The sequence below is a fragment of the Hippopotamus amphibius genome, chromosome 13 (assembly GCF_030028045.1).
Source record: "Hippopotamus amphibius kiboko isolate mHipAmp2 chromosome 13, mHipAmp2.hap2, whole genome shotgun sequence".
Lineage (NCBI taxonomy): Eukaryota > Metazoa > Chordata > Mammalia > Artiodactyla > Hippopotamidae > Hippopotamus > Hippopotamus amphibius.
This window is the reverse complement of record NC_080198.1, coordinates 5,520,197-5,543,460: the sequence shown is the minus strand read 5'-3', so window position 1 is coordinate 5,543,460 and position 23,264 is coordinate 5,520,197. Positions and strand designations below refer to the sequence as shown.

At 38.6% G+C, this 23,264-nt stretch overlaps 1 protein-coding gene across 10 annotated transcripts in view; it reads left to right on the top strand.

Moving 5' to 3' along the window:
- Positions 1-23,264, top strand: part of ATG7 (autophagy related 7) — a 330,637-nt gene that overhangs the window by 201,111 nt on the left and 106,262 nt on the right. For all 10 annotated transcript variants that reach the window (XM_057705407.1, XM_057705404.1, XM_057705399.1 and 7 more), the window contains one exon: positions 13,441-13,563. In XM_057705407.1, the coding sequence (XP_057561390.1) occupies positions 13,441-13,563 (123 nt within the window). The remainder of the gene's footprint in view (positions 1-13,440; positions 13,564-23,264) is intronic.

Below are 23,264 nucleotides of genomic sequence, written 5' to 3'. Positions count from 1 at the left end.
TGTTCATTGCTAGTGTGTAGAAAAACAATTGATTTTTGTATATGGCTCTTGTATCCTGCAGCCATGTTGTACTTATTTTATTCTAAGGGTTTTTGTGTATGTGGTTTCCTTTGGCTTTTCTGTCTATAAGATCATGTCATCTGCAAATAGTTTTACTTCTCCCTTTTGAATCCAGATTCATTGTTTTTTGGCCATGCTGTGAGCGTCTTACAGGATCTTAGTTCCCCTACCAGGGATTGAACGTGAACACAGACCACTGTAGTGAAAACACCGAGTCCTAACCACTGGACTGCCAGGAAATTACCCAGATTCAATCTAGATACATGCCTGTTACTCTTTTTCTTGCCCGGAGTCGAACATTGTCAAATAGCAGTGGTGAAACTGGGCATCGTTGTCTTGTTCTTGATATTAGTAGGAAAGCTTTGAGTCTTTCACCATGAAGTATAATATTGATGATTATTGATGCTTTTCAGCAGGTTGAGGAAATTCTCTTCTGTTCCTAGCTTGTTGTTTATTGTCATGAAAGGGTGTTGGAATTTGTTAAATGCTTTTTCTGTGTCTGTTGAGATGATCATGTGGTTTTTGTTCCTTACTCTATTAATATGCTGTATTTCATTGATTTATTTTCATGTATTGAACCAACCTTACTTTCCAGAGATAAATCCCACTTTCTCATGATGTATATAATTCTTCTTACGTTGTTGGATTCAGTTTGCTAGTACTTTACTGAGAATTTTTGCATTTATATTCATAAAGGACATTTTTTTTACGTGAATGCTACATTTTTTTTTTTTTAATTTTATTTATTTTTGGCTGAGTTGGGTCTTTGTTGCTGTGTGTGGGTTTTCTCTACTGTAGTTGCAGCGAGCAGGGGCTACTCTTGGTTGCAGTGAATGGGCTTCTTATTGTGGTGGCTTCTCTTGTTGCAGAGCACAGGCTATAGGCTTGTGGGCTTCAGTAGTTGCAGCTCACGGGCTTAGTTGCTCCCAGGCTTGAGGGATCTTCCTGAACCAAGGATTGAACCCATGTCCCCTGCATTGGCAGGTGGATTCTTAATCTCTGCGCCACCAAGGAAGTCCCATAAAGGACATTTCTTTGTGATGTCTTTTCTGGTTCTAATATCAGGATACTCCTGGCCTTGGAGAGTGAGTTGAGACATGTTTCTGTTTTTTTGGAAGTTTATGAAAGTTTTGTTAATCCTTCTTTACATGTCTAGTAGAATTCACCTGCAAAGTCATTTGGTCCTGCTTTTTCTTTGGTGGAAGTTTTTTGATTGCTCATTCTCTCCTTTTACTTTTCTTTCTTTTTTTTTTTTTTAAATATTTATTTATGTATTTATTTTGGCTGCGTTGGGTCATCATTGCTGTGCACTGGCTTTCTCTAGTTGTCACGAGCAGGGGCTAATCTCCGTTGTGATGCACAGTCTTCCATGTGGTGGCTTCTCTTGTTGCGGAGCACAGGCTCTAGGCACTCGGGCTTCAGTAGTTGTGGCATGTGGGCTCAGTAGTTGTGACTCACAGGCTCTAGAGCACAGGCTCAGTAGTTGTGGCACACGGCTTAGTTGCTCCGCGGCATGTGGGATCTTCCCAGACCAGGGATCGAACCCGTGTCCCCTGCGTTGGCAGGCAGATTCTTAACCATTGCACCACCCGGGAAGCCCTCCTTTTACTTTTCATAAGTCTGTTCGGGTTTTCTGTTTCTTTTTAAGTCAGTTTCAGTACTTGTGTCTTTCTAGAAATTTGTCCATTTCTTCTAGGTTATCTAGTTTTTTGGCATACAGTTCTTCATGGTATTGTAATCACTTTTATTTCTCTAAAGTTGATAGTATTGTCCCTTCTGTCACTCTTGATATTAGTAATTTGAGTCTTTTTTTTGGTCAGTCGAGATAAAGATTTGTCAATTTTGTTGATCTTTTCAAGAAACCAATGTTTTATTTATGCTTGGGTCTTTATATGTCTTTCCTTCTGCTTGCTTTGCATTTAGTTTGCTTTTTGCTTTGTTTTGTTCTTAGAGCGAGAGGTTAAGTTTTTGGTTTAAAATTGTCCTTTATTATAGACATTCAGATTATAAGTTTCTCTCTAAGCAGCATGTTTGTTGCATCTCATACATTTTGGTATGTTGTGTTTATTTTTTTTTTGTTCATCTCGAAGTATTTTCTAATTTCCCTTGTGATTTTTTTCTTTGATTCACTACTTTTAGAAGTATATTTTTTAATAACCGCATATTTGTGAATTTCCCAGATTTCTTTCTGTCATTGATATCTAATTTCATTCCATTGTAGTTAGAGAACATATAGTATATATGACTTCATTTTTTTATGGTCTAACACATGGTGTATCCTGGAGAATGCTTCATGTGCATTTGAGGAGAATATGTGTTCTGTTGTCACTGGATATAGTGTTCTATAGATGTCTGTTAGATCTAGTCGGTATATAGTTTTGTTCAAGTCTTCTATTTCCTTGCTTATCTTCTGTCTAGTTGTTATATTCATTATTGAAAATGCAGTATTGACGTCTGCAACTATTATTGTTTACTATTTTTCCTTCAATTCTGCCAATTCTTGCTTCATTTATGTTGGGGCTATTAGGTACATATGTGATTAAAATTATTATACATTTTTGATAGACTGACCCTTTTATCATTAGATAATATCCTTTGTTAACAATTTTGAAGTCTGTTTTGTCTGATATTAGTATAGCCACTCCAACTCTTTTATGGCTGCCATTCGCATGGAATATCTTTTTTTGAAAAAACAACTTTAGGGAATTCTCTGGTGGTCCAGTAGTTAGCACTTGGTGCTTTCACTGCTGGGCTGGGTTCGATCCCTGGTTGGGGAACTAAGATCCTGCAAGCCATGCTGCATGGTCAAAAAAACAAAAACAACTTTATTGAGATATTATTGATATATAAAAATTATATTTAAGGGATACAGATTAATGTTTTGATGTATATATATTGTGAAATGATCACCAGTCAAGCTAATTCACATATCCATCACCTTCAAAACCAGTAGTTACCATTGTGAATGTGTGTGTGTGGGGGGGGCAACAAGTTTAATTTCAGATGTGTCCTATTAGCACGTCTCAAGTATACAATATATTATTGTTAACTGTCATCACCATGCTGTACATTAATTCTCTAGAACTTACTCATCTTACATAATTGAAAGTGCATGGGATATCTTTTCCTTTTCCTTTTTTTTTTTTACTATCAATTTATTTATCTCTTTGAATCTAAAATGAATCTCAAGTAGACAGCATATAGTTGGGTCCTGCTTTTTTATGCATTTTGCTATGTCTGCCTTTTACTTGGAGTCTTTAATTCATTTACATTTAATGTAATTACTGATAAGATAGGATTTATATTTACAATGTTGCTATTTGTTTTCTATGTGTCATGTCTTTTTTCTTTCTGTATTTCTCTATTACCAGCTTTTGTGTTAAATAGATATTTTCTAAAACACCATTTTAATTCCCTTGTATTTCCTTTTTTTAATAATTTTATTTATTTTTAATTTATTGGCTGCATTGGGTCTTTGTTGCTGTGTGCGGGCTTTCTGCAGTTGCAGAGAGTGGGGGCTACTCTCCATTGTGGAGAACGGGGGCCTACTCTTCATTGTGGTGTGCAGGCTTATTGCAGTGGCTTCTCTTGTTGCAAAACATGGGCTCTAGGCACACGGGCTTCAGTAGTTGTGGTGCATGGGCTCAGTAGTTGTGGCTTACGGGCTCTAGAGCACAGGCTCAGTAGTTGTGGTGCATGGACTTAGTTGCTCTGCAGCATGTGGAATCTTCCTGGGCCAGGGATCGAACCCATGTCCCCTGCATTGGCAGGTGGATTCTTAACCACGGCGCCATCAGGGAAGCCCCTGTATTTTCTTTTCTTTTTTTTTTTTTTATTATTTTATTTTATTTTTTGGGGGGTACACCAGGTTCAATCAACTGTTTTTATACACATATCCCCATATTCCCTCCCTTCCTTGACGCCCCCCTCTTTTATAATATATTTTTTAGTTATTTTTCAGTGGCTGCCCTGGGAATCACAATTAAAATATGAATTTAAAACAATGTAGTTTGGTTTATCATCAACTTTATTTCATTAGTATACAAGAACTTTGCTCCTGTATAGATTTTTCTCTTCTTTTGTGCTTACTGTCACACAAAGTACATCTTTATATATTATTTGACAACACAGATTTACAGTTATTACTTAATGCATTTGTATTTTAAATCACATAGGAGAAAAAAATTTACAACAGAAATATATTTAGTCTTTTGTATTTATCTATGTAGTTAGCTTTACCTATGCTCTTTTCTTCATGTGGATTTGAGTTACTGCATAGTATCCTTTCATTTCAGCCTGAAGAACTCCCTTTAGTGTTTCTGACAGGGCAGATTTGCTAGTGATGTATTGTGTTTTCTGTTTATCTTGGAATGTGTTAATTTCTCCTTTGTTTGTGAAGGTTAGTTTTGCTGGACATGGAATTCTTGGTTAAGAGTCTTATTCTTTCACCACTTTGAGTATTTAACTTCACTACTTTTGGCCCCTATGGTTTCTGATAAGAAATTGGCTGTTAATGGTTCCCTTTACATGATAGGCTGTTTCTCTCTTGTGCTTTTATAAGATTTTCCCTTTGTCGTCTTGCAGTTTGATTATGTTGTATGTAGGTGTGGATCTCTTTCAGTTTATTCTACTTGCAGTTGAGCTTCTTGGATGTGTAGATTAATGTTTTTCATCAAGTTTGGAGAGTTTTCTTTCATTATTTCCTCAAGTATTCTTTCTGCCCCTTTCTGTCTCTCCTGTCTTCTGAAACTCCCATTATGCATATGTTGGTATGCTTGATGGGTATCTGAGGCTGTATTCATTTTCCTTCATTCTTTTTTCTTTCTGTTCTTCAGACTAGATAATCTCAATTGACCTATCTTCATGTTCAATAATTCTTCACCCTGCCCAAATCTACTGTTGAGTCTCTCTCATGAATTTTTCAGTTGTACTTTTTAACTCAAGAATGTCTCTTGGGTTCTTTTTTTAGCATTTCTCTTTATTGATATTCTGTATTTTGGTGACGTATCATTCTCATATTTTCTTTTAGTTGCTTGTTCATGTTTCAAAGTCTTCGTCTAGTGGGTTCCTCAGGGACAATTTCTGTAGACTGATTTTGGTTTTGTTTTGTTTGTGGGACTTACCTTCCTGTTTCTTTGCAGAGCTGGTAATTTTTTTTGTTGAGAACTGGACATTTTCAATAGTGCAGTAATTCTGGGAATCAGATTCTCCCCCCCTCCCCCCACTCTGGTTTGTTGTCATTCCTTGATGTTCCTGTTGTTTGTTATTTAGTGACTTCTCTAAACTAATTGAAGTCTGTATTCTTTGTCCTGTGTGGCCATGAAGTTTCTGCTCTGTTAGCTTAGTGGTCATCTGACAATGGGACGGATTTCCTTAAATGCATGGAACCAGTAAGTCCCCCAGACTTTGCTGGGGGGGGGGGGGGGTGGCGCTCTATGTGCATATTGGGGCATGCCTTCATTGCTCAGCTGGGCAGTTAAGAACTCTGCCTTACTCTTCATCTCCTACTTGCACAGATCCCCACAATCAGCTAGAGGTGAGAGCTTAGGGCCTCCTCAGATCCTTCCTGAGCATGTGCATGACATCAGGCATGTACGTAGCCCTGTGCCTGTGCATGGTCTTCTACGTTCCTAAGATTATGGAATCCCCCCAGATTTTCCTTTAAGCTTTTTGGTCGGCTTATTGTTGCTTCACCTGTTATTTGCCACCTCAGGAGATCACAGTATTAAGTAATTGCTCCTGATACTGTGCCGCAGCTGGTCCCAGGACAAAGCTTTCACACAGGGTGAGTTCTGAGTCAGGTCGAATACAGACAACAAGCAAGTGGGGTCTTCCTTCCAAACAGGTGACAGTTTTCTGAAGATGGGGTCAGAGCTCCCTCAGAACTCCAGATTGCCTCCTCCAGTGGCTGCCAGGCTGGTTTTCACTGTGATAGCGTGTTGGTTTTCAAGGCTACAGTCAAGCTGGAAGGGGAAAGGGATGGGAATGGGGCAAGTTAAAATGCCACAAACCTCATGGTTTTTACCACGATTCAGCTGCCTTTCTTAAATACATACTCATCAGATTTTGTCAGTGTTCTCTTTTCTTTTATGGAGGAGAGCATTTTCAGAGTTCCTTACTCCACCATATTCATTGATGTCACTATGTGTCATTTTGTTGTGTATTTTCTGTACTTATCAAGCCCTATTCAGTGATAGTAATTGTATTTTGAGTAATAAATGCAATAAAGGTAATAAATAAATAGCATTTCTATTGCCCTTTGTAAACCATTCTTTGTCAGTGATTGCAGTCATAACTTTTTTTTATCTAAGTGGGAAGATAGGCATGAAGTTGGATCCCCATTGCAGAGATGAGCAGACTCAGAAAGATGAAGTGTTTTGCCCAGTGTTGTCACATCGCTGCCTGTTGCATGTTGACCGCCAATTTTCAGTTTCTTTCCTTCTACTCAGTTAACCTCAGCAGATGTCTGATTTTAGTACCTGAAGATACCAAGATGTAACATTATTTGGCTTGTCTTTACTAAAGACAAGTACAGTTGTGTGTTGCAACATAAGAAGTTCAGTTAAAATACTAAAGTGTTGGAACTTTTATTCCACTGTCAGTTATCTCAATTTGAAAGCTATTCGATGTTTTGATTTAAAATCTCCCATATCCTCTAAAAATGTACACTATACAGTGACTTTAGGGAAGGAACATGAAACTTCTCTGTTCTATATTTTTGACATGCCAGTAATTATCCTGATTAATGCTATAGTTTTTGCCATACTACTATGTTTTTTTAACGTTGATCTTATTTTTATTTATATTTTGAAATTAGATCAATTTACAGGAAAGAACTAATTAACCTTAAAATCTCATTTAATATCTTTTCAGACTCACTTTTAGAAAAATTTTATACGGTTTTTGAAGGTTACACTCCATTTACAGTTATTGCAAAATATTGGCTCTATTCCCCGTGTCGTACAACACGTCCTCGTAATCTGTCTTATACCCAATAGTTTGTACCTCCCACTCCCTCACCCCTGTATTGCTCCTACTATTATATATCTTGAACTCAGAGCTGTCCTCCTTTTTTAAAGTTTGACCCTATAAATCCTGCTTCTGTCTAAATAGAGCAGGTTAACAGCAACTGATTTAGTTAGGATGATAGCTACATGTTTCCATATGAAGCTGTTTTCTCATCCATTATCTGCTTGTTATCACTGATGTATATAGAAATAGAAACAAAGTTACTGAACACCTGGTTGATATGTGAAAATGCCATCAACTCCTGATGACCAGGGACAGTGAGGCCGAGTGTTTCCTTCAGTCCCTCTGGCAACTCAGTGTGCCATGGAGAGTGGGGTCAGAGAGTACACAAGGGAAACAAGATCATAGGGAGTGGAATTAATCAAGGAAGACTTCTTGCAATTGATACTTGAGCTGAACTTTAATGGAAGTACAAGGCCTCATTTGATGGGAAAGACAAGAGACCATTCTAGGTAGGGCAGTACCAAGAGGTAATGAGAAGGGAGCTGACACTTTTCCAAGGTGATGGTCCCAGGGAGGAGCTGGGAGTAGTGAAGGTGGGACAGTTGTGTTGTAAGGGCTGCTGATATTAGAGCTTTTTTCCTCTTCTTTGATTCTTTTTTATGACGATGAGAGAAATCTCACGGCAACAAGAGACAGAAACTGATCAAGGGGCTTCCTGGTGTTACTAGCAATGCTTCCAGCTCATTATCCAAAGTGAGGGCTTCTCTATCCTGGAATGGCCCCTTCAGCAAAAGTACTGGAAAACAAAGGGTTTTCCCTCAACCTGAAGTAAAGTCTCTGCAGACAACTGGGTGACTGTCCCTCGGAAGGGAGTGTTTTAACTCTTTTGTGGATTCTCATAGGATGGAAACTAAGGGTCCTGGTGGCTTCTACTCTTTATAACCCTATCCGGAATATTGGGCAAGCTTTTCCTAAGTTTTTTTTAGAAATCATGACTCATGTATTTTTTTTAAATCATCAAGAGCAAATAAGTGCAATTTCTAAACAGCAAGGACTTTAACAGTTTTGCAGACACTGTTTCCTTCTCCTTTTGAAAATATATTAGCTTTTTTTTTTTTTTTTTTTTTTTTTTAGGTAGGGCACACAGTTCCTTGTGTCCTTGTTTAAGAATAACAGCAGTTGCAAACTGTGAATCCAATTCTGCTTCTCATGAAATGAAAGTCATTGCATTGGTGTAGTCGGGAGATCTTAGACTCTATGAAAGGCATTCGGTAGAGAGCCATCCAACACTGGAGGATTCTGGAGGGACTTAAATGCCTAGCTGGAGAGTATGGTTTTGATCTAGTAGCCACTAAAGAGTCTCAGCAAGAGAAGTGATACTCCTAAAATGGTTTTAAGAAGAGATTCTGCCGTCTTTGTCCAGGGGGACACAGTGGTATATATGTCATGAATAAAAATAATGTAGCCTTAAAAAAAAAAGAGAGAGAGAAAAAAAAAAAAAAGATAACCTAGCCTTAGAAAATAGTTAAGTAAGGAAAATTGTGTCCATCAGGAAAGGATCTGTGTCTTTATACTAAAGAGTCATTATTATTTCTGTACTTAGCAGACTCTCCTAGTACTTTTAAAATACTTACAACCTTCCAAAATGTAATGTGTACAAGACCATATATTATATAATTTACTTAAGAGGTGTTATATGTTTTATGTTTTATGACAGGTTGTTGCAGTGCTCAAATTCATTGTGATAGTATCTTTTTTTTTTTTTTGATAATTTAAAACACATTTTTCCCCTTTAAGAAGGTTAAGCTGTTTGTAAAGGAAAAAAAAAATCCTCCTACGTTTTATAAGCTGCTTACACTCGTAATACAGATTAACTTCCCAGCACATAAAGGGAATACTGGAAAACTCTTGCATGATTAAATATGCCCCAGAGGATTAAGTTTTTCCACATATTTTTCAAGCCAGAGCTATTAATAATGTTTTAGCATTAAACTTTCTGTACATCCTGATGGTGGGGAGGCCTTCACTCATTCTGCCCTTGCCATTAGTTTTTCCACTGTCCAGATTTGTAGCACTACAGAATTATCTGTGGAAACATAGGCTGGAAATCTCAAAGTATAATTAAGGTCCAACAGAGTGTCATCTCTGGAGTTACTCCAACTTTTCTTCCAAAGTTTTTGTCCATTTTTCACTCCCGTGTCTTTTTTTTTTTTTTTACCTTATTGGAATGGAAACCTGGCACAAAGTAGCTGTTTAATGAGTTTAATAGTTCACCCAGAAGTAAGTGATCACTGGATGGACCTAGAGATTATCATACTACGTGAAGTAAGACAGAAAGAGAAAGACAAATATCATATGATATCACTTACATGTGAAATCTAAAAAAATATGATACAAATGAACTTATTTACAAAACAGACCCACAGACAGAGAAAACAAGCTTATGGTTACCAAAGGGGAAAGGGGGAGGAGGGATAAATTAGGGGTTTGGAATTAAGATCTACACTCTACTATATATAAAATAGAATAACTAATAAGGACCTACCATATAGCACAGGGAACTCTACTCAATATTCTATAATAACCTATATGGGTAAAGAATCTGAAAAAGAATGAATATATGTATAACTTTGCTGTACACCTGAAACTAACACAACAGTGTAAATGAATTATACGTCAGTTAAAAAAATAAATTAAAAAAATGAAAACAGCAATATTAATATCGTGCCTCTTTAAAAAAAAAAGTGACCATTAAACACATAGCATTTAGCATTTTAAAAAAGATGGCTTAATTTCTATGCACATTTTCCCTGAGATAACATTCTAGTTTGTAAGGAATCTCATAATTACTGAGGAATTCAGTTATTAAGTGCCTTTTTATCCAGGCATTGGGTTGTCAGATTAATTCACTGTGGCTAATCAGCCAAAGACTGTACTTCGTTCATGTCTCGAGGAGTAACAGTCACCCCCTGTTGCTCCAGCTCTCCACGGTTCCGTCTCTCTGTCCTTCCAACCTGCAGGTCTTTCCTCACCAGCCTCGGCTCCCTTCATCGCTACTCACTAGCCCCTCAAGTTCTTTGACCCTTTCTGGCCTGTCCCCAAACTTTGATGGGTCCTTAACTAGCTTTTTCCCAAAACTTATATTTTCTGTTCTGAGCAGGGGCTTTTGACAGTTCAGTACTCATCATGAGCTGCTGATCAGCTGCCCTTCTTACATTCGCCACCCAGCTGTCCCAGACCGTCACCACCCTGCTTAAGCTCCATGGCCCACCCCATCCCCTTCTGTGGCAGCAGACGACCTTGCTGCCTGCTGTGCAGACCCAAGAGCTCCTCAGCCCCCAGTGCCCTACTCGCCTAACTTAACGTTCCAGCCACTTTGCTGGTCCCTACCTACATATTTCCTGTTCCCCTGGGTAGAACCGCCCCTCCTTTCTAGCTCCAGCTTCTTCATCAGGACTTTAAAGTTCTTCTTCCTCTTCTCCTGAGACCTTTCTCCAGCACTGAAGAAAAAAATAAAAACTACATTGCGATTTTAATATTATTTGAATAACTAATATGTGCACACGGTTTTAAAAATTCAAGTAGTGTAAAAGAATATACAGAGGCAATTACTTGATGTCAAGGGTGTGTGTGTATTCTTCCAGAGATGATATATGCAAAAACAAGCCTATGCATGTGTGCATTTTCCTTTTCCTCCTCTCTCCTCCTCCATTATTTTATTTTTTTATTGGAGTATAATTGCTTTAGAATGTTATGTTAGTTTCTGCTGTACAGTGAAGTGAATCAGCTGCATGTATACATATGTCCCCTCCCTTTTGGACCTCCCTCACCCCCCACCATCCCACCCATCTAAGTCATCACAGTGCACTAAGCTGAGCTCCCTGTGCTCTACAGCAGGTTCCCACTAGCTATCTATTTTACACATGGTAGTATATTTATGTCAAACCTAATCTCCCAGTTCATCCCACCCTACCCTTCCCTCACTGTGTCCACACATACCATTCCTGCCCTGCAAATAGGTTCATGTGTACCATTTTTCTAGATTCCACATATATGCGTTAATATACGATATTTGTTTTTCTCTTTCTGACTTCACTCTATATGACAGACTCTAGGTCTATTCACGGCTCTACAAGTGACCCAATTTCATTTCTTTTTATGGCTGAGTAATATTCCATTATATATATGTGCCACATCTTCTTTACCCATTTATCTGTTGATGGACATTTAGGTTGTTTCCATATCCTGGCTATTGTAAACAGTGCTGCAATGAACACTGGGGTACATGAGTCTCTTTGAATTATACTTTTCTCAGGGTATATGCCCAGTGATGGTATTGCTGGGTCATATGGTAGTCCTATTTTTACTTTTTTAAGGAACCTCCATACTGTTGTCCACAGTGGCTGTATCAATTTATAGCCCCACCAACAGTGGGAACATTAATACTAGACACATGGTCTGGACATTGCTTTTTAATATATCTCTGTCTTGGAAATCAGTTTATATCAGTACTATAGAATTGGCTCATTCTTTTAATGGATCCTGATTATGTTCTTTATTGTAAATATACCACAATTTAAACGGGTAGTTATTCCTAATCTTTTATTGCTGCAAACAGTGTTGCAGTGAGTGTCCATACAAATCAGTCTTTGTGACCATGCAAGTAGGGTATAAGCAGGCATGCTGCTCAAGAGTCAACATTCTCATTATCAGGTTTTCTTTAAAATGTTCACTTTGTAAACTAAAAGATTATTGAATATTGAAGAATATTGGGGGAAAAAAGGGGGAAATCACAATTCCCCAAGCCTCAACTACAACAAAAAGTCTTTGAAAAGTCTTTGAAGTGCAATTGCTGGATTAAAGGGTTTATACATTTCATTTCTGAATGGAGAAAAAATTTTTTTAATTCTTTTTTCTATATCTTGTGTTATTGCTTCTCCAACCTTTCTGTTTGTGTGTTGATTTCTTGGATTTATCTTCAATGTCTGCTACCTTTTTGAAATATTCATCTCTATTTACTCTGAGTTTTGAGAGAATTTTTGAAGGCATTCTGGTTCACTATTTACTTTCTGCAGTTCATAGTTCCTGGGACCATTGAATTCCTAAACATGACAATCATTTTGTTTGTTTGTTTGCTTTTAAGTAGTTGTATGTTCTTCTGTTCTCCTCAAGACTACTGGTCTCTTCTCTTTTGATCTTTTTGTTAAAGGACAACATATATGTGAAAATGTGATTGATAGTTTTTCACAAAGCATACCTTTGTAACCAGAACCCAGATAAAGGAACGAATGTTACCAGCACCTCAGAACCTCCCCTGTGCCCTGTTCCAGTTACAATCTTTTCTTGGATGACCACTCTGCTGACTTCTTACACCACAGATTGATTTTTTTTTTTTTTTACACATAATATCATTGTAACCCTGTAGTACACTCTCCTTCTCCCTGCTTTTGTTTAACATTATGTTTGTGAGAGTTATCTATATTGTTGCATGTAGTTGTCATTTGTTTTCATTTCTGTATGTCATTCCATTGGGTGAATAAACCACAGTTTGTTCATTCACTCTACTGCTGATGGACACTTGAGTAGGTACTAGTTTGGAGCTATGATCATGAGTAGTGCTGCTGTGGATACTTTTGTTCAGGTCTTCTGATGCACGTAGGTACACATTTTCTGTTGGGTATATATCTAGGCGCAGAGTTTCTTGATCACAGAGCATATAAATGTTAAGCCTCTAAAGCAGTTATCTCATGTTGCCTTCCCATGAGAATACTGGTTGTTCCACATCCTTGCCAGTACTTGGAATTTTCTGTCGTTTTCATTTTAGCCATTCTGGTGGGTATAAAGTAGTAGTTCACTGTGGTTTTAGTTGTCGTTTCCCTGATCACTTGTAATGTTGAGTGACTTTTCATATGTTTATTGACAATTTGGCTAACTTCTTTTGTGATATGCCTGGTGAAATTCATTTTTACATTAAAAAAAATTTTTTAATGCATTTGACTAGCTGGTAGGTCACAGTTCCCACCCTTTTGTCCCTCCCTTTCCCTTTATCCTTAAAAAATTTTTTTCTTGGCTCTTCTCTTACCTATTATTTTTCTCCTAAAAAGTGAACTTTAGAATCAGAAACCTCAACTCTTCTAGAATGTTTAGTGAATTTGCATGTAACTTACTTTCTTTGAGAAATACTGTCATCTGAATTAGAAGATATTGTAATTCTTTCTAAGAAAGAAAATAATAAATCCTAAGCCCTCACAGTTTTTTGCTTACTAAATTGATTTTTCCCGTATTTAATTTTTAATTCTAGTTTTAGTTCCATTTTGGACAGGTGATTATTAGAAGTGAAAATCTCTTAATATGCATTCAAAACCTACAGCCCCCCTTAAAACATACATATGTATAAATATCTTACAGGTTCTTGATCGCTATGAACGAGAAGGATTTCATTTCCTGGCGAAGGTGTTTAATTCTTCACATTCCTTCTTAGAGGACTTGACTGGTCTTACATTGCTGCATCAAGAGACCCAGGCTGCTGAGGTAAGACTAAAACAAGCATTTTGTTCAGAAGACTGATGTGTTTGAAACCTCTTTGATACTGACATTGATGGAAAAGGAAGGAAAGAGTTAATGAACAAAATCACTAAGTCTGCTGGTTATCAGAAAATGAACCTTCTACAGTTGCTGGATGCTGCTGTGTGCAGGTTATTGTCTGGTAGGTGCCAAATGCACAAAATTGCTGATAAAGCAAGTACAGGTTATTGATTTCCAAGCACCTCTGGTCCTTACTAAAGAACAGCATGCCTGTGGCCATGGGAGAGTTGGCTGTGACGTCCATACATCAAAATGCGAGTCAGGGAAGACACTGGCCCCTGGCCGTGTGCACAGAGAACATGCCTGGCCTTTATTTCACAATGAAATCCACTTTCTTAGGCCACTGCACCTCACCATGAAATGGCTTCCTTAGTTACAACCTAAGAGTTTTGTTTTGCTTGTCATTTAGAATACTTTGCAAATCATAATTTCCTGGGAGGATGCAATTGTGGGCTTTTTTTGTTTTTCGTTTTTTCTTGTTTTTTTTAAGAATGGGATTACAAAATAGATTATCGTTTTGCTTTTCCAAATGCTCACTGTTCTTAGAAAAGGGTATGCTGTGTAAGTGTGGCATTGCAGGGTCACTTAGCAAAACAGTTCCTCAAAATGGATGAATGAGATTAAATGAGATTAAATCAATCTCTCCCCCTACCATTCCCTCCCCTCCCCCCCCCCCCCCCCCCCCCGCCTCTGTTACCTGGGTAAAGAAGGTGTTAGGAAAAAATGTGACGTGTCATAGCATTTCCGCAAGCTGCATAAGGAAAACCTTGAGTGCCTGTGTCCTATGGGAGTGGAACACTTGCACAGCTGCCATCAGTCCCATAGTCCTGTTCACTGATGACCACCTGGGGTTGTGTACCCTCAACATTGAGGGAGGCCCCAGTGGTCAGTGAGTGATGGTCAAGCCCAGTACTGCACCCGCTGGTGGTGAAAAGGCTGCTGTTTGGAAGACTGGGAGCAGCACTGAGTATAGGAGAACCATGTAGAAATAGCAGAATGAGACCTTGTGAGGCTTGCAGCAGAGCAGAGTAAGAGTTCCGGCCACCCAGAGAGGCACGGTAGTGCTCCTCTAGGACTAGACTTAGAGCTGAAACTGATACTTCTTTGACTTGCTTCGGTGCCCTCTGGGCATTCAGCAGATGCAGTCTTCCACTTATGACCAATAGTTAGACCCACATAGAGTCCCTTAGCTTCATTTTCAAGAGATGAATGGCATCTCCGCAGGACTTTAAAAGACTTTGAGATTTTCCTCTGAGCTGTGACTGGCTTCCCAGACGAGGTTTGAATATTATGTTGGTTGTGACTGACATTTTGTATTTTCAGCAGCGCTGATGGTGAGAGGAAAATAACTTACAGGTCTTTTCAACCACAAGGTCGCTTGACTAGTTGGCTGGGGGAATTTTTCCACCTAGCTGGAAATCACATACTGCTCTTTAGTGGCCTAGAAGAATCGCAACTTGAAATTGACCGCATATTTCACTCTTTAAAACAGAGCAGATCTTAGGATAATGGACAGATTCCTTGATTACACCTGGCTTGTTTTGCGTCTTAGTTGGTCAGACATTACTAGCCTTTTCAAAGACCCAGAAGGAGAAGGGGAAGTTTAAGAGAGCAATAGCAGCTAGATGGTAGGGCGGGAGGGGGTATGATTTCATCTATAAGTCTGAGCTTTTCTTTTTGAAGTTTTCCTCCATTAAATTACATTTATAGTTTTGGAATCGTAAGCCACACATCAAATGTTAGGTTAGAGATGGTACGCTGGTTAGCCTGTGAGCCAGATATGGCTTACAGGTGTGTTTTGTTTGGCCTGCCCTATGTGCTAAATTCTGAATAAAGCCAACATTTAAAAATTATGAGTTTTACATAAAAATGTGAATTTTCCCATTTCCAACTTCTTCAAAAAATCAGATCTGGCAACTCCAGGTCTGCATTCCTTAATAGTGATGGTTAGCTGGAGCCAAGAAGCAAATTTTATAGATGAACAAGGCACTTGATACAAAGTTTTAGAGGCATAAAAATATTCTGCGTGGAAAGGAAACCTTCCTTCTACACCTGTCCCTGACCACCCAGTTCCCTTCCTGGAGACAAACACTCCCGTTAGTTTCTTGCCCAAAGATATTCCTTAGGTGACAATGCTCTGTTGAGGACCCTTATTGGTATTGGAATTTGAAGCGGCATATTAGGGGAGGATTATTCTTTTTCTTTTTTTTAAAGAATTGTTTTTAATTGGCCAAGTTTTTAGTTGTTATTTATTTGTTTTCATTTGGTTTTGGCTGCATTGGGTCTTTGTTGCTTCACAAGGGCTTTCTCTAGTTGTGGCGAGCAGGGGCTACTCTTCGTTATGGTACGTGGGCTTCTCTTGTGGTGGCTTCTCTTGTGGTGGCTTCTCTTGTCGCAGAGCACAGGCTTTAGGCACACGGGCTTCAGTAGTTGGAGCACATGAGCTCAGTAGTTGTGGCGCACAGGCTTAGTTGCTCAGCAGCATGTGGGATCTTCCCAGACCAGGGATCAAACCCATGTCCCCTGCATTGGCAGGCGGATTCTTTATCACTGCACCACCAGGGAAGTCCCAGGGTCATTCTTAAAAAGCTCTAAATAGGACTATGTTTTTAAAAGATAATGCTCACCAGCAGACCTCATAGCAACACGTTTCATTGTCGTGCCTATATTATTTTACTCTACTGTAAAAAATGTGTGTGAATAAACATGAATATCAAAAATATACACATGCCTGTGTAAAGGTAGTGTTTTGATTTGCATAGTTGATTCCTAGTGCATTTATAGATGTTCAGTAATAAAAATACAGAATTCTGCATTCCGTATAGAAAAGTCCCAACTTACTTATTTTAGCAATGCAATCAAGAATGCCCAATTAATTCTTATCTTGGGCTAACTGGCTTCATCCACCAACATTGGAATTGCAAAAGATTTAACCAGATAATTACATGTGACAGTATCATTTTATACATTGTTTATAAACTATGTATTTGTACAAATACTGATTTAAAAAAAAAACTTTACTGAACATCTTTTGAAAAGTTGGTAGCAAGGCACTGTGCTAGTGACTGAATACAGAAGTTAATGGGATGAGCTCACAGTCTAGTGTGCGAAGCAGAGACATAAGCAGTGAACTCTAGCATCATCAAAAATGTTTTAGTCATTTTATATTAGGTGCTGAGAGAGCAGTTACTCCTGCATGGGGGAGCAGGGATGTCAAGGAAAGCTTCCCAGGGAAGGGACCAAATATTCCAGTTAGTTCTAAAGGATGAGCAGGTACTCTCTAAAAATAAGAGTTGGATCTGGGCAGGGAAAGCATAGAGAAGGAGTTGACAGGAGAGGAGGGCCAGGGCATCCTAGGGATAAAAGTCTCAGAGGCCAGAGTCCTTAGTGTGTTACTCACATCGTGAGCATTTGGTTGGAGTTACCTGAGATCAGATGATGTACTTTTTAATATCAGGTTTATTGACTTATAACTCACATACTATGAAATCCACGCCTTTAGAGTGTACAATTCAGTGGCTTCTAGTACATTCAGAGTTGTTTTGCTACTATTACTGCTAAGTTTAGTACATTTTCATCCTTACAAAAAGGAACTCTGTGCCCATTGAGCCATCACTACTCATTCCCACCTCCCCCTTAGAGTCCTGGTAACCACTAATCTCCCGTCTGTCTTGATGGATTTGCCTATTCTGGACACGTCACATAAATGGAACCAAACACTGTATGACCTTTGTGTCTGATGTCTATAGCTTAGCATGGTGTTTGTCTTGGGGTGTGAGGATTTTGAGGTAGTGGAATAAATGAGTGAAGATGATGAGCTTGTACTAGAGATAGGATGGAGTTAGAACTAGGAGAAAAAGAACAGAACTGGTAGATGAATTTAGCAGATAAAATTATCTTGTTTCATTTAGTGCAATGAGGAGAAGCTATAGAGCTAGGATGCAATAAAAATACTTAAATGAGAAATATATGTGGTAGATTAATTTTATCTCAAGTTGTAGATTAAAAAGTTTAAATACCCACCTCATAAATGTTTTTGGTAATGTAACATTTCATAAGGAAGGGGTCTTGGACAGAGATATGTATTCTTTGTAGCCCAGCTAGCTGCCAAATTGTAGGTACGTTCTGCTCATGAGGTATTAAAAGGTCCCACTCAGCTTTTTACCCTCTTAAGATGTTGCTCTCTGAATAGGGAATTTTGCATGGAGTTCTGATCTTTATTTTCAAGACCCTTATTGAGAATGAGTTTGGATATTTGGAAATTGACCCCAGTTCCATATGGCTCCTAGATGGCTGTTTTTCCCAGCTGGAACCAAAGGAAATCTCATTAAAGTTGAGGAAACACAAGATATCCAAGTCACGAAGCTGTTGACGTGCTCACCAAATACTCTCTAAATTGCTGAATTTGTTGAAGAAAGGCTCAGTCTAAATCAAACATGTGAATGACTTAGCCGTCTTTTCATAAACTGTGCCATGACTTATCTTCTTACGGTTATTTTTCATCAAGTATCAGTTCACATGTACTGATTTAGTTCCAACTGAGTTCAACATTGTGCTGTGAGAAATGCCAAATAATTTTCAAATTCTAACTGGAGAGAAAACACTGAATATAAGAGTTAATGAAACAAGCTATGTTGGTATATCCTTGAGATACTCAAATTCCAAAATTCCAGAACCCAACTTTCCTGAAATATTTCATTCTCATTCTTGAAGCTTTGCAAGTTTCATGATTCCAACATTAATTTTAGGCTATGTTTTCTCTCCTTGACTATATTATAAATATTCGATGTTGTATCATAGTTATGTTTTTAGGATTGCAGTTACAGCATTCCCTTAAAAGAATTGTTTTTGCTAAGCAGAGCTTTCTTTCTGCAAAATTGGGGGTTAATGAATGATTATTGAAAAAGTAGGTTTAGCACACCAGCTATAACATAGGATGTAAAATCATAAGCAGACTAGAAATGAACAGGGCCAGGCCGATGGGTTGATGTTTGAATTAAAACTCAGATTCTACTCATCCACTACAGAATTCAGAATTCTAGACAATAAAATGCCCATTTCTCTCATAGCAGGAAAGTCATATGAAAAACATTATAGTCATGTGATATGACTTCATTGGCATGACAATTTACTATTCAGCAAAGTAAATAGCACAATTAACAAGTGTTTCTGCCGGGCCTTTTGCACTTACACCGAGTTTTTGGCCTCTCCCCGTCGCAGCTGGTTTTGATTTGGTTCCTGTGGAATATTTTTGTGTTGTTTTGTTTTGTATTTAACAACAGTCAGATATTTACGTACAGCTTCATCAAGAGCCTCCGATGACAAATACGCCTTCGGAGGCCAGTAGAAGCTGTGGGAAACCCCCGTGTCAGCACTTAAACCTGCTTCCAATGGAGAGAAATCACTCTGGGGGCTGACCTCGCCTGCTCGTGAATCCACTTCTCTTTTCCCAAGCCTTCTGCTAGCCCACTGCCAACCTGCCCTGGCCCATCCCACGGCTGTATCCTGCCTTGATTTTTCCTTGTGAAGCCATCCCTCAAGACACAGCTTCGCCTTCTTTCCTAAGTGAGGGGAGAAAGGCAGAAACAGCAGGCAGAAAGCCATTTAATTCTTAGATTGGAAACTACAGCCTGGCTTTTGAAATAAGGCCTGGCAGTATCCCTTCAGAGCTCACTTTATAAAGCGAGTCCCTTTTATTTGCTGTCAGAGCTATCTACATAGATGTGAGATGTTTAGATAAGTTGGTAGGAGGGAAAGATGCAGCCGGATGGACAGTGAAGCCTGGGCAGGGTTCCCCACTCTTCCGGAGAGACGTCTTGGATGGCACAGTCCGTTGGAGGGCTATGGGAGGGAGAGGGGAAGAACCGTAAATGCCAAACAGCTAATATTAAGCGTTCAAACAGATAATATGAAGAACTAGAACATGGAAACTGCATCCTCCTTAAATTTTAGTCCTTATTCTGCTAGTGTTCTCACGAGTACTGGAGTCAGCATTTTGTGCATCAGTTTCCCTTCTTAAAATAAGGAGGTTGAACCAAATGTGAAATCCTTTTTTGCTCTAGTAATTTAGTGATTTTGATTCACTATATCTGGTATGACCAAGAAGTAAAAAAATGGCCAATTTTTGTATCAAAATGTTTTCAAGTGTACCAAAGTGATTCCTTCTTATACATGATACAGATATTCTCTGGTGTCTTTCATATCCGGCTGCTGTTGCTAGAAAAAGTTCTGGTTGCATTCTTTTGAGACTTAGATCTACCTGTACTTTGAACCTTTTAATCACTTCTCATACTTTGTATTGGTTAGTGTGTGTATCAGTGTACATAAATCCAAAGGGGCGCAATCTGGCCAAATAACTTATCTCATTCTCCAGACTTCCATACCCAGGACTTTTGGCTTCTTCCTAAACTCAAGTCTCCTCTCACTGTGACTAAATACGTTTCTCAAACTCGCCACTCACTCCCTTTTCATACAGCTTCCAAAGACAGAGGCCAGGACCCCCTTGTTTTAAGTAATGGCATCATCCTTAGAATGCCAAATGTATAATATCTGAAGAGTTTGTTTAAAAATTGGCCATATTACACTATAACATTCATAGAGTGTATGAGTGTGTGAACCCTGGCCTGGTCAGAAGGCCTGAGTTCCTAGCCCGGCTCCAGCAAATGGCCAGGACTGCTCTGTTCACCCGTTGTTGTAGAGGGCAGGACCATGTGCAGTGGCCCTGTGTGAGAGCGTGGGGTGTTTACTTCATGGAGCTTCATTTTCCTTATTTGTAGACTGGGATCAATAATTTCTACTCCTCACAGTTACTGTGAGCATTAGAAAGGAAAGCACCTAACAAAAAAGACAGATTAATTGGGCTCCATCAAAATTTAAAACTTTGTGCTTCAAAGGATACTACCAAGACAGTGAAAAGACAGCCTACAGAATTAGAGAAAAAAGCAAAACAGAATTAGAGGAAAAAAGAGAAACAGAATTGGAGGAAAAAGTTTTTGCAATTCATTTATCTGATTAGGAGCTGGTATCCAGCATATATAGGCAACTCTTACAACTCAACAATAAAAAGACATTTAACCCAATTTAAAAATGAGCAATGCATTTAAATCTCCATATCTTCAAAGACACCCAAATGTCCAATAAGTCCGTGAGAAGATGCTCAGCATCGTTAGCTGTCAGAGATGCAGGTCACAACCACTGTGAGGTACCGCTGCACACCCACTAAGATGGCTGTGGCCAAAAAGATGACAGTAATAAGTGTTGGTGAGATGTGGAGAATTTGGAACCCTCCCACATGGTTGGTATGAGTGTAACATGGTGCAGTCACTTTGGAAAACAGTCTGGCAGTTCCTCAAAAATTAAATACAGTTACCATATGGCTCTGCTCTTCCACTTCTAGGTATATAAACAAGAGAAATGAAAACATATATTCACACAGAAACTTGTACACAAATGTTTATAACAGCATTATTTATCACAATAGCCAAAGGTCGAACCAACCCACAGGTCCATCAACTGGTAAATGAATCAATAAAATGTAGATATTACATTTGGAATCATAATGGAATATTATTTGGTAATAAAAAGGAAAGATGCTGCATCGTGGATGAACCTTGAAATTGTTATGCTAAGTGAAGGAAGCCAGTCACAAAAGGCCACATATTATTGTATTTCATTTATATGAAATGTCCAAAATTTGAAAATCCAGACAGCAGGTTAGTGGTTGCCAAGGAGTGGGGGTGGGGACTTCGAAGGAAAATGAGGAGTGACTACTTACAGATAAAGGTTTCTTTTTGAGGTGATGAAGTGTTCTAATCTTGGATTGTGATATTGGTTGCACACTGAATATACTAAAACCAATGAATTATACAGTTTAATGGGTAAATTGTGTGGTAATGTGAATTATTTCTTCATAAAGATATTTTAAAAAGAAGAAAAGAAAGAAAGCACATAGCCCCAGGGAAGATCGTTGGGGCTCTCTGTGCTTCTGCCTCCTCTCCTTTCTCTGTCTGGCTCCTGGTGGTAGCGGTGATTTTCTGTTGGTGACAATGAGCTCGTTGTTTGTAGGAATGAACTTGGTGTAGATGCAGCAATGATTTCTTACATTTTTATTGTGTCTCAGTTTTCAAAGCCTTAGTCTCTAAGCGCCTCATTTAATCCTTTGTTGCACCACCGGGAGCCAGTAAATACTTTGTTGGGGGTGGGATGCTAAAGGGGCCCACTGGCCAGGTGCCTCCCTTATAGATTTTCTGTGAGAAGAAAGTCAGAATGTCAGCCCCTGATGGAGGGGTGAGGGGAAGAGGAGGGTGCTCCGGTGTCTGTTGTTGTAAGTTGAAACAGGTGTTGGAAAGATCCAAATCCCAACCTGGCTCTGAATTTTTTTAATTTCCCTCTTTATCACAGGATTTTATTTTTTTCCAAGACTTTTTATTTTATAATTCTCAAATATACAGAAAAGTTTAAAGAAAAGTAAAATGAATACCCCAGTACCTTCCCCCTGGATTCCTCTGGAAACATTTTGCCACACCTAGTTTATCTCTTGCTCTTTCCTTCCTTTTTTTTTTTTTTTCTTTTTAATTAATTTATTCATTTATTTATTTTGGGTCTTCTGGTTCTTTTTTTTTTAACTTTTTATTTTTTTATTTTTTACAATAAACTGCATATATTTAGAGTGTACAATTTGGTATCCCAGTCTCCCAATTCGTTCCCCCCCCCCAACCCTCCCTACTTTCCCCACTTGGTGTCCATGTTTGTTCTCTACATCTGTGTCTCTATTTCTGCCTTGCAAACTGGTTGATTTGTACCATTTTTCTGTAGTCCACATATATGTGTTAATATACGATACTTGTTTTTCTCTTTCTGAGTCACTTCACTCTGTATGACAGTCTCTAGGTCCATCCATGTCTCTACAAATGTCCCAGTTTCATTGGTTTTTACAGCTGAGTAATATTCCGTTGTATGTATGTACCACATCTTCTTTATCCATTCATCTGTTGATGGACATTTAGGTTGCTTCCACGTCCTGGCTATTGTAAATAGTGCTGCCATGAACATTGGAGTGCATGTGTCTTTTTGAATGATGGTGTTCTCTGGGTATATGCCCAGGAGTGGGATTGCTGGGTCATATGGTAGTTCTATTTTCAGTTTTGCAAGGAACCTCCATACTGTTTTCCATAGTGGCTGTATCAATTTACATTCCCACCAGCAATGCAAGAGTGTTCCTTTTTCTCCACACCCTCTCCAGCATTTACTGTGTGTAGATTTTCTGATGATTCCCATTCTAACCGGTTTGAGGTGATACCTCATTGTAGTTTTAATTTGCATTTCTCTAATAATTAGTGATGTTGAGCAGCTTTTCATGTGCCTCTTGGCCATCTGTATGTCTTCTTTGGAGAAATGCCTATTTAGGTCTTCTGCCCATTTTTTGATTGGGTTGTTTTTTTGATATTGAGCTGGATGAACTGTTTATATATTTTGGAGATTAATCCTTTGTCTGTTGATTCATTTGCAAATATTTTTTCCCATTCTGAGGGTTGTCTTTTCATCTTGCTTATAGTTTCCTTTGCTGTGCAGAAGCTTTGAAGTTTCATTAGGTCCCACTTATTTATTTTTGTTTTTATTTCCATTATTCTAGGGGGTGGATCAAAAAA